This window comes from Myxocyprinus asiaticus, chromosome 32 (genome assembly GCF_019703515.2).
Source record: "Myxocyprinus asiaticus isolate MX2 ecotype Aquarium Trade chromosome 32, UBuf_Myxa_2, whole genome shotgun sequence".
Classification (NCBI taxonomy): domain Eukaryota; kingdom Metazoa; phylum Chordata; class Actinopteri; order Cypriniformes; family Catostomidae; genus Myxocyprinus; species Myxocyprinus asiaticus.
In genome coordinates, this window is record NC_059375.1 from 41,020,808 (window position 1) to 41,033,295 (window position 12,488).

A 12,488-nucleotide genomic window follows, 5' to 3' on the forward strand; every position below is an offset into this window, starting at 1 on the left:
TCATTAAAATCGCAGCTTATGCAGTAAAATAATCTCACTAGGACATACTGTGATTTTAATTTGTGCGCTGAATGTTTACGTAATGACATTCGTACGTCAGATGGTATCAGTTTTTGGTATTGGAGCATTTTTACGAGTGCAAGTACCAGTACATGAGCACGGTATCGGACCCTAATAAAAAGGGTATAGGGAGGGACTTCATTTTATAATTGATTGTCTCTACAGTTGTTTAGGGAAGGTCAAGTTTAAGTAACGGTCAAGTAAAGTCATTTCAGAGGCGGAGCAATTTAGAGCATTTTGATGAAAAATTACAAAAACAAACATTTTGTTGGAATAAAGTGCACTGATGAATTGTGCACAATAAAACCAGGACAATGTATTATTATATAGAAAGTACAGTATATGGGGTACATTTTGAACAACCCTGCTATTCAAGGGATTTGTGTTTTAAATGCAAATAAAAGAAAATGTAGAACTACACTGGAAAAAAATGAGAAACAAAAATCAAGTCCATTTCTGTCATTTTATTTAGCCGTAACTCATCTCTAGCAAAGGCTAAAGATATAAAGTGAACACCCACAACCAAAAGTCTTCACATTATATTTACTCTCCAGGTTAGTTGATTCAAGATTAAATGGATTGACTTTGAAAACCACACATTTGATCACAGGCTGTTAGTTCAAATATGACTTCAGTGATCTTCCCATTGACTCTGATTCAGACATTTAAAACACACCCAAACCCCCTAGGAGATGCTTGGACACTTTTCAGATGACTTAAAAACACTCTCAAAACACTCAATCTCTAACTTCCCCAACACATCAGTGTGTAGTTGAACTGGAAGAACTGAGCAATTCTGGTTTTGATTTTGGTTCCAGTTCCTAAACAACAGCTGATAAGTGAGACTGACAGTTTATCCAGATTTTTTTAATTCTGATACTTTTGCAGTGGTTTTAATTAGTGCTCTAATTTGTGCTGTGTTTTAGTTGTTAGACAGCATGGATAAACCCTCTCTGAGAAGTTGCGTCTTTAAATATATCCTCTTTAAAGCAGTTATAGCCATACACATTCTGATGGATTTCATTGTCCATCATGTCTCGCACGGTTTTTGAGGGTCCTGCCATGAGCATTGACTTTAAAACGTGTCTCGAGATGTGTTTGATTGGAGTCAAGTGAACCCAAAACCAGCCTAAATATACAGGGCTTCCTGAAGACAAATTAGTCGACTATTCATTCAGACAACTCGCCGAATAGTTGATTGTGAAAATATTTTGTTTTGCACAGGCCTGTAAGGGAGGCAGCTCATATAAATGTGCCTGAATATGTTACCTGCAGTAGTCAAAAGTAGAGAAAGGTAGACCGATATATCAGTTTTACCGATTAATCATGCCGATAGTTGCTTTTTGGAACTTTTTGGTTATTGGCAAAAGTCTGTCAATAGTCGCAGATAGTTTTTTCATCCTTTAGTCATTTCAAAATAAGAGTCCCCAGTGTGTTTTGGGCATGATTATACTTGAAACTCCCGTGTTATGCACCAGATCTTAATTTTTTTCTGGTTATTATTGGGATTTTGGTTGAACAAAAACTGCATCTGGGATTTTATTCATTTTGGACTCTTTGTCTTTGCCCGTCATAATAAAAAAAGAATACGATTTTTTTGACACTCAATCTTAAAAACTAATTGACCAATTAATCGGTTACACTATGTAACACAAGTTTTTGTTCCTGGGTAGTAAGTGTTATTTCCTATTTGCTTATGCCTCAAAAGTATAGAAAATGGCTATTATTCCCCACAAACTTTGCTTTTGTGACCAGGACAGTGATATTTTGAAATTTACCTATTTCCAATGAGAAAACGGTCGAATGTGTGTCTTTTCATTCACATAAAGTCAGAAAAAAAGTATATATGTATTTATACTAAAGTAATACAAAAATGACTACAAAAGATTTAGAAATATGTAGTTTTTCGAGATTTACAATTAGGGAAGAAGTCTTGAAGGTACTTGAAGGCTGCCGACTCCTTATCTAGAGCTCTGAATTGTTTCATAAGGCTTTATTTGATGTGCAGTGTTAGCATCAGCACCTTCCAGGGGTCCAACTGTGGCTCCCACTTGACGTTGTTCCTCCCCACAGAACACTCGGTCCGCTGTGGCCAGTCCCGCTTGTGGTAGTGCGCCTTGGTGCTCCTGCTGTCCCAAAGGCAAAGATAGCAGGGAAACTTGGTAAAACCGCCTTGGAGACCCATCAGGAATGCCACCATTTTGAAGTCTCCTATGACCTCCCAGCCGTACCCATCATACTTCAAGGCGTCCAGCAAGGTCTTGATATGTATCCACTCAGGCAGCTGGAACTAAACTGAACTGGTGGGCTTAAGGCCCCTGTATTTATACTACTATTTATATTACTGGAAAGTTCTAGAAGTTACTCCAAGTTTACTCAGCACTGAATCTATCTGGAATGTCCTGGAAAATAGGTACATTTCAAAATATCACTGTCCTGTTCACAAAAGCAAAGTTTGTGGGGAATAATAGCCATTTTCTACACTTTTGAAGCATAAGCAATTAGGAAATAACACTTACTACACAGGAACCCAAAAAAAAAAAAAAAAATGTTGTTACACAGTGTTATCAGCCTTTCCCACCACCTTAGTTATCAGTTTCTGCACTACAACAAATCCACTATCGGTCAACCTCTAGGTCAAAAGGAGCTTTCAATTTAGTAAAGTACACTTGGGAATACAGACACACAACAATTTAAACATCACAAAAACTCAGACACTACAGAGACTAGATATTATGTGTGTTAACCACGGTGTTTCAAAAGAATGTTTAACTTTTCTCTCGTTCCTCTTGCAGACCACAAGCTCATTTCCAACATGATTCAATATCTTAAAACGCTTGGAAAAGCGGCAGAATCACATGAACTCTGTCGAGGAGATATTTCAGATCAGCCTCCATTAGGGATGCAAATCGCAATGAATTTTAGGATTCTTTTACTATTCGAGTAAACAATTAATAATTCGTCCAACTAGATACTAAAAATAATACTGAACAAAAATAGTTGGTGCTGTTGTATCATGTGTATATATATGTTTTTGTTGTGCACAACGAGCTAGGTAATGCAGCGTATTATTTTACGATGCCCAGTAGGGCTGCTTGATTATAGCAAAAATCCTAATCACAATTATTTTGGTCAATATTGAGATCAAGATTATTTAACACAATTACTCATTGACTTTGGAAACCTCACGCATTTATTTAACTTTTTAAAATACTTAACAGTGGATTTCCTTGAACTTGAAATTGGGTAGGGGAGGAGGCCATTGTCATATGACAATTATCTTGTTACGTATAGTAGTCAAATAAAGAAAAGCCTCCATCGTCATCCTTAACAGCAGGGGTGTTCACACTTCTATGGAATGAGATCTACTTTTTCATCATGTTATTGCAGCAAGATCTACCATGTACAATAAGGGCTATACATTATCACAATACCAAAATTTCAGGAGTCTGTAGTGAAATTTGACGATTCTCAATACCAGCTTTAAAACCACAACAAATAATAACACTAATTAATATGTTAATTATGGAAGAATAGTTTCAAGTTCTTAAGTAATTATTCAAGACTAGTAAACAGTCAGTAAAAAAATAAAAAACAGCAATGAATAGAAATAGATAAAAAATAACAGAACAAAAAATAGAAATTAAGAAAATTCTGTGCTTTTAACAGCAGTTTTTAAGTATTCAAGGAAACATTCAGAATGAACTGCAACATAAAACTACTACTGGTCTCTACTGTATGATTATAATCCATTCTTACTTTTTAAAGCTACTAAAGTTACCCAGTCAAGAGCAGTAAGTGTTTTCTTGTTATGGTTGTTTGATTATTATAATGACACACAGCACTAGACAGCGGCAGGTCTATTAGCTTACATTTACACTTACAAGTCTGACATTTACGTTACATTACGCTGTTTATGTTCACTTTAGACATCACTCTCTGTGTTTACATGAATACCTTGCCAAGAGGGACATTTTGGAGGAATTATTAAAATTATTTGACCGTTCAGGTGCGCATTAGCGCGAGCATTTTCGGAAAACATGCGCATGTTGAGCACACACACATACACCGCCTGTCAATCAATATAGCCGGTTATTTTTGTTTGTTATTGACAAATAATCAGTCGTTTTAATCGGTCGGGAAAGTAAAATTCTCTTTCACTTGCCCCTTCAAAAATCCACTTGTCCCAGACAAGCGTTACTGTCGAGCCCTGATTAAATATTGTATTCAACATTCTCCGATAACATTTTTTTCTTTTGCAGTATAGCTCCAAAAGTAAATGTACGTTGTTTTAAAGGAGTTTTAGATAGTATTTTGGAAAACAAGCCAAAAAAAATCAAAAAAGTATTTTGTTCCATTGTATAATGGGCTAAGACTACACTCTCACCTTTATGTTCACTTCGATCCATCTTTAACTCACAAAAAACAAACTTTCTCTTCTTAACAGAGCTGCGTATCGCCGATTTTCTTCATGATAAGATGCACAAAGTGAACGTGACATATTTTATGATTCACTACGTCACGAGCCATCACGTTATAGTCTAGCTGCAGCAAACGTGTGCGAGTGACGAGCGTTCCCGCGCCAGAGTGTGCATCAGCCGGGAGAAGATTCAGTCTCTTCTCCGGTCACTTAACGCAACTCCTTGTTATCTGAACTTTAATAAAGGATGCTTTAAAGATATAATGCTGGGGTGTTTCACTGCGAAACAGAATGCGGCACAATAACCGTTTTATCTCGATTATCTTGTTTTCATAATCGTTGGTAGCCAAAATCGTAACTGAAAATACATTTTGATTAATCACCCAGCCCTAATGCCCAGTCTCTCTCATCACATTAAATTCTGCAAGCTCACCACAAAAAACATCGTACCTCCTGCAGATTAATACCTGTGCATGAAAAATACAGCCATTCCAGAACCATTAATGGAACTGAACATCATGAAAATCATTTGGTTCCAGGTTTTGGAACCGGTTCAAAATGAAAATTGTTTTTCTATTTACAACCCTAGCCTCTATCAAGAGCCATAAACCCAGAGTTCTCAGAGGACACCATCTCCATCATCTCCATTATGGGCCATAGTCTGGGCCTGCTGCCAATAAAATATTACTGATCCAACATTAAATACAACTCAAAGTTCTTCTCCACTCAAGGTCTGTTTAAGATTCTGTTACATCCAGAAAAAAATTACTTATGATCTCTGGAGAACTGAATTCCAAACTGAAGTGTCTCCTTCTCAAGAATCTGAAGTGTTAAAGTAAAACCTCATCCAAAAATGACAATTCTGTCAATATTTACTCACCCTAATGTCATTCCAAACCTGTATGACTGACTGTAAACCCGAATGATGTCCTTACTGTAAAAAATTACGTTAATTTCAAGTTTTTGGCTCACAACTCAAATATCTGTTCCTTGTACTTATCTTAACCTTGTGCGACCACCATGTCCACATGCGTGGACATTGTATTTTGGCTTCACTATACGCAACGCATAATTTAAATAAATAAAAACCAACTGAGTACTGTTCACAACAGCATGCCGTCGATTTCCGTGAAGCACTCCTACGAATGCAGCACCAACATAAATGTCTCTGGTAAGAAATCTTTATGTTTTTTTTTCATTGAAACCTGTTTGGTTATAAAGAGTAGAGTCTCTCGTTCGTTTGATATGCCGCTTTAAAAAATCAGTTAATTTCTCGCGCGTCAGCGTGCTGATAAACATGATGTCCACATATGTGGAAATTGGCACTGCACTTCCTCAGAAGTAGAAAAAACATGCAAGTTATTTTGAATAACTTCAACTAACACATCAGTGGGTCATTTCGCTTCATTTTAATATACACTTTAATATACATTTATACATTAACATTAGTAAATTAATTACTATATATTTACTGTGCATTATCACATTGTGAATCAATGGGTTCATCCAAAAGCTGGAAAATGTTGCTTTTAGAGACTTTATATGGAGTTAGGATGAAAAAAGGAGCATTTCAAACTATTCTGAGACCAGTGCAGACAGTCAGCACACTGGAGGTTAAGTCATTTACTAAATAGGGAGCAAGGGTGCATCCTATAGCTTTCTATGCAGCCAAGTGAACAACAACTGGATACAGAGCAGTATGTCATGACTAATAATGTCATGCCAACACAAAGCTGTCAATAACAGCAGAAGGAATTTAAGGCAACCAGTAATGAACAGCATTCCAACAATCCAGTCTATCATTACGAGAAGGAAGAACTGCCTGGGAAATTACAGTCTAACTTTCCTCAACGGCACATTCTCATGAGTTTTAGCTGGACACACTATTTATTAATAAATGTATTCATAATTTATTCACTATATATATTTATTAAAAATAAATAAATAAATAACTCTTTTTAACTACGTAAGCTTTATTGTGATCATCTAAATATAACAACCGGTCAGACCGGTCTGGCTGATATACAGAATATAAGTCAACAAGACTCATGTTACATATCGATATAAATCACAACAACACAATTGAATATGATAAGATTTACACAGAATTGCTGTATATACAGTTATCTGACATTGACACAATACCACAATAAAAACAAAATGTGCACTATTAATTGACAAGGCTGTAGATTTATTTAAAAACTGACACTAAGCAAAAACAATTAATTCGCTTAGCAAATGTACAATTGGTTTGTGTGACCAAACCAACTGAAGTATCTATCTATATATATATATATATATATATATATATATATATATCTTAATGCGCTAAGTCGACGCTGATAGTCAGAATATAACCAAATATTTACAGATCTATTGGTTTGTTATTAGTAGTATTTTTATTTTATTTTTTGGTCATCATACAGATATGGGTCAGGAGCTTCAGTTAATGTTCACATCAACCAACAGAGGGGGGGAAATTATGTCAGCGATTTAGACTGTGGCATGATTGTTGGTGCCAGACAGGCTGGTTTGAGTATTTCTGTAACTGCTGATCTCCTGGGATTTTCACACACAACAGAATGTAAAGTCTCTAGAGTGTAAAGAGAATGGCATGAAAACCAAAACCATAAAGTGAGCTGCAGTTCTGAGGGATGGAAACGCCTTGTTGATGAGAGAGGTCAACAGAGAATGGCCAGACTGGTTTGAACTGACAGAAAGTCTACGGTAACTCAGATAACCACTCTGTACAATTGTAGTGAGCAGAATAGCATCTCAGAATGCACAATATGTTGAACCTTAAGGCGGATGGGATACAACAGCAGAAGATGTTGGGTTCCACTTCTGTCAGCCAAGAACAGAAAACTGAGGCTGCAGTGGGCTACCATTTGAGTACCTCAGCAGAAATCCAGATTTGTCAGACCAGGCAATGTTTTTCCAATCGTCTACTGTCCAGTTTTGGTGAGCCTGTGCCCTCTGCAGCCTCAGTTTCCTGTTCTAAGCCGACAGTAGTGGTACCCGGAAGGATCTGCTGCTGTAGCCCATCCGCCTCAGTGTTCGACGTGTTGTACGTTCAGAAATGCTTTTCGGCATAGAACTGTTGTAACGTGGTTACTTAGGTTACTGTCACCTTCCTGTCAGCTTGGACAAGTCTGACCATTATCCTCTGACCTCTGTCATTAACAAGCCGTTTTTGCCCACAGAACTGCCACTCGCTGGATGTTTTTTGTACCATTCCGAGTAAATTCTAGAGACTGTTGTGCGTGAAAATCCCAAGAGATCAGCAGTTACAGAAATACTCAAACCAGCCGTCTGGCACCAACACTCATGCCATGGTCTAAATCACTGAGATAAAACTCCTGACCTGTATCTGCATGATTTTATACATTACACTGCTGCCACACGATTGGCTGATTAGACAATCGCATGAATATGTGGATGTACAGGTGTACCTAATAAAGGGCCCAGTGGGTGAGTGTGTGTATATACATATATATATATATATATATATATTTGCATTTAGATTTGCACTACGTATGTGTATGTATGTATATATATTCATATGTATATATATTCATATATGTGTATATGTATGTGTGTGTATATGTGTATATATATATATATATATATATATATATATATGTGTGTGTGTGTGTGTGTGTGTGTGTGTGTATGTATATTTTTTCTTTTCAATATTTATCTATTTTTTATTTATTTTTTTCAATTTTAATTATTTTTTATAAGTGTTGTTGCTGTTTTTGTATTGTTTTTGTATTGTTGTACACTGGAAGCTCCTGTCACCAAGACAAATTCCTTGTATGTGTAAGCATACTTGGCAATAAAGCTCATTCTGATTCTGATATAAAACATTGTGAATATTTTTTGGAACGTTTATGTATTTCTACATTATCGTTATTTTAACTGATAACACTCCATGCCTTAATGTGCAGTTCCAACGTCCAAGATAGCACGATAAACCGTTTTGTTTATATTAACGGTACAGAGAACGAAAGCAGCTGCGGCTGTTGTGAAGCGTATCGGGGATCTTACGCGGGAAAAAGGAACAAACGCTGAAAGTTGTTACAAAGAAGCGCAGAAAGTTGATACAAAGTATCAGCGCGTCAGTAACAATGTATTCATGAGTTCCATTGAGGCCCGCCGCGCATGAAACACTGGGAACTAGGCGCGTCTCTGTCAATCTCTACCAAACACACATCTCCAACAAACAATAGCGCACTGACTATACCCATTTACAGTCTCCTAGTGATATAAACACAGAAAATCTCCTCAAATGCTCTTAAACAGCAGGGACAGTCGTGTCTGTTATGGAAAATTGGATGTAATCACTGTTTGTCCCAAAACTTGTGTAATGGGACTGAAAGCGCTTTGGTTTATAGTTCATGGAAGTTTAGTTTTCTACTCACCAACGCCGTACTTTTCCTTTTTCGTGGGCACCCAGCGCGTCATTCTCATTCATGAAAGTGTTGTGAGAAGCGGCCTGTGAATGTTGTTGTCGGTATTCCCGGTGTATATCCAGAGTTTTTCCACAGAGTTTTTGTTTTCTGTGTAGGAGTGGGGAGACTCATCTAACTAGCCGCCATTTTCGATCATCACTGAACTTCTGAACCGCGAGGGGGAGAATGAGAGAGAAAAAGCTGAAAACTTTCGGTCATGTGGGACAGCAGCGTCACCGGACGGTCCCTATGGATTTTATACATAAATATTTTCAACTTTATTTTAAGAGTGTATTAACTTAAAGGAATATTCCGGGTATAATATTTGATTACCACAAAAAATAATTTTGACTTGCTCCTTCTTTTCTTAAAAAAAAGAAAAGCAAAAATCTGGGTTCCAGTGAGGCACTCACAATGGAAGTGAATGGGGCCAATCAGTAAACATACAAATACTCACTATTTCAGATGTAGAACCAAAGACATAAACTATATGCGTGTTAAGATGATTTTAGTGTGATAAAATCGCATAATAACCTTTTCTGTGTAAAGTTATATCCAATTTTACAATTTAGTTGCCATGACGATATAATGTCAACACACCCTAAACCCCTAAAATGACTGTATGATGATTTAAATAACATCACAGCTCAAATAACACATGATATTTAACAGAATAATTCATTTAAGTGCTTTTATAAAATTATAAGCTTCACATTTTTGCCTTTAAACCGTCCAAAAATTGGCCCCATTCACTTCTATAGTAAGTGCCTCACTGTAAATTAAGTTTGTACATTTTTTAAAGAAAAGGAGGGACGAGTCTATATATATATATATATATATATATATATATATTTGTTTTTTTTATTATTTATTTATTTTTTTTAATTTTTTTAATTTTTTTATTTTTTTGTGGTAATCAACATTATGCTACAAATGCTGTCAATTGAGCTTAAGTTGTATTGAACCCAGAATATCCCTTTAACCCTGTATTGCACTGTGTTGCCTGGGTAACAAACACATTTTCTTCACTTTGCACTTTACAGGCATATGATGCATGCATGGTAATAGAAGGGATGACTTAGAATAAAACAAAAAAATGCTTTTTCTTGGTCAAAATATAAATATGGTCATTTTAGTATCTTTTTCTGGCCTGGTGCATGTTTTTTATTTTTGCTGTGATGAGTCATCTTTTCAAAAGCAATTTTCATTGATTTTTCACCTATCAAAAATTATAAATATTTTACTTTAGTTAGTAAACTTCATTTTAAAACATTTAGATTCATTTTTATTATTTTTATGTTATGAGGAATTGCTTAGATGTGTTTGGTGCCTAGAAGCAACATTGTGCGACAGTGAGGCAGCTCGCATGTGCAGTGATGTCACAGGCAGCCACTATAGAGAATACTATTGCAGTTGTCATATGTTATATTTTTATTTAGATTTTTTTTTCTTCTTTATCATGCATTATTAAATGATCTAACTTTTTAGCATTTAAGTTAAATTTAGGTAAAAAGTTAAATACGAGACAATTCTATAAGATTGTTTCCTAGCAGATGGCGTAAAAGTCTGTTACACTAATATTTAGTGTAATAAAATAGTTGAACAGCATTGTTCATTGCTGATTTTTTTTAACCTATTGTGTATTCTGACACACACATAGTCACTCATGTTCATTTAAACTATTTAAATAAATAAAGCCCTATCTTTAATTAATTTCTTTTCATTGTCGCACAATGTTGCCTCAAGGGAACATGCCTCAAATTAATATATTAAATTGTAATTTTAAGCAATGATTTCATAATGCATGCAACAGAGAGTTAATTATTTTACTTGCCAAGTATTTCATTCGTAAGAGTTGAAATTTAAACCTATTTTCTCTCATTTTCAAAGAGATGTTGGAATTTACATAAATGTGTCCACCTGTTTCACCAAAAAAGCCATTAAATCTTGGAATGTGTTTAAATTTCAGTGCCATTATATGATTTTTACTGCTGTATGCATGACCCCATTATGCCTGTTTTTTATTTTATTATTATTATTATTATTATTATTATTATTTGTCTATTTTTGTATGCCTGATATTGTATCTTTTTCTTCATGTCTTTTAAGTTATTTAAGTTTTTTTACTCTTCCTATATCATATATTTTTTTTAATCTTTATCTGTGTTCATTTCAAGTTATTTTGGCACTTTTTTCACTTTATATAATCCCCATATCGTTTTTGAATATTATCGAAAACTATATTATTATAGTTTACTAATGTAAAGAAATATTTTCAAACCAAATATGGAAAACATAATTAACAGCACTGCATAAAACATTAGCAACCCTCTAATACTCATAATGAGACCATTTTCACTGTCTAAATAGCTGCAGACTGTGGCGACTGATGAAAATGTGATTATAGGCACCAATTAGAATAGATTGCTTTGGGATACTCTCTCATAGCACACTAACTTCACTTAATCCCTGCTTTTCTAGAAAAACATATTGCTCACTTTGAGGTTAATTGCTTCTGTGACAATATGTTGCTGTGCACACAAAGCATCCCCAGATGTTTGTAATTACAGCTGCTCTGTCTGACAAAACCATCTCTTTATATCTTAGGTTCTTCAGAGAATGCAAAATGAACCTTATAGGTTGCACCTGACGTCTATGAAAATGTAAAACCTCTGCTTCTTAATTTCTATGTTGAATATGTTGTTATATTTTGTAGCCTGCACCCAACGTGTCAGGAATTGAAAACATGCCAGGAACCTAGAAAACATTAAACAAAGCTCCTTTGCTGTCATCAGAATGTTGTTTCTCAGTGGTATAAATGTTACACTCTAAAATTGGCTGGGTGAAAAATAACCCAATTGGAAACCCAGCGCTGGGTAAATATTGAACAGAACACACATTGGGTTTAAACCAACCCAGCAAAGTTGGGTTACACATTTGAGTACATTTAACCCAACATGTCAGCTCATATTGATAATATGCTAGACTAATTTGACCTCAGAAATGGTTATTGATTTAATTTTTCTTCATAAAAGAATCAGAAAAAATAAAATAAAATTCAGAATGAAAAAGAATATGGTTATATTAACAGTTAAATGTGTTGAGTAAACCTGGAAAAAATGTCACTTAAGATTTGATAATAGAAATAAAAAAAACAAACAAAAGAACAGTTTAGATTTAAATATTTTTATTTGATGACATATCAGTAAATAAAAGGAAGTTTTCTCAGGACAGGAGGCAAAAGTGAAACAGATAAGCCAGTTTGGGTTAATACAAGTTAAGCTCAATCAACAGCATTTATGGCATTATGTTGATTATCATAAAACATAATTTTGACTAATACCTTCTTTTCTTAACCCTCTTATGGTATTCGGTAATTTTTGACTGAAAATGTTTTCTTCATTTTATAAAAATTGTTTTCTTTATCCGAGCAGTACAGGACTTGGTGACGTTTCCTCCATTTGCCATCTGAACATAAAAAAGAAAGAAATTGGGCCTGATTTGATGTCTAAGTGGTCATAAAAAAAATAAATAAAAAATTTAATAAATAAAAA

The 12,488-nt window shown here is 35.0% G+C and overlaps 1 protein-coding gene across 2 annotated transcripts in view; it reads right to left on the bottom strand.

The window, feature by feature from the left end:
• LOC127423600 (dedicator of cytokinesis protein 1-like) overlaps window positions 1–9,083 on the bottom strand; it is a 361,421-nt gene extending 352,338 nt beyond the window's left edge. For both annotated transcript variants that reach the window (XM_051668049.1, XM_051668050.1), the window contains exon 1: window positions 8,905–9,083. In XM_051668049.1, coding sequence (XP_051524009.1) covers window positions 8,905–8,953 — 49 coding nt within the window. In that variant the 5' untranslated portion in view covers window positions 8,954–9,083. The remainder of the gene's footprint in view (window positions 1–8,904) is intronic.
• Between the last annotated feature and the right edge of the window lie 3,405 nt (window positions 9,084–12,488).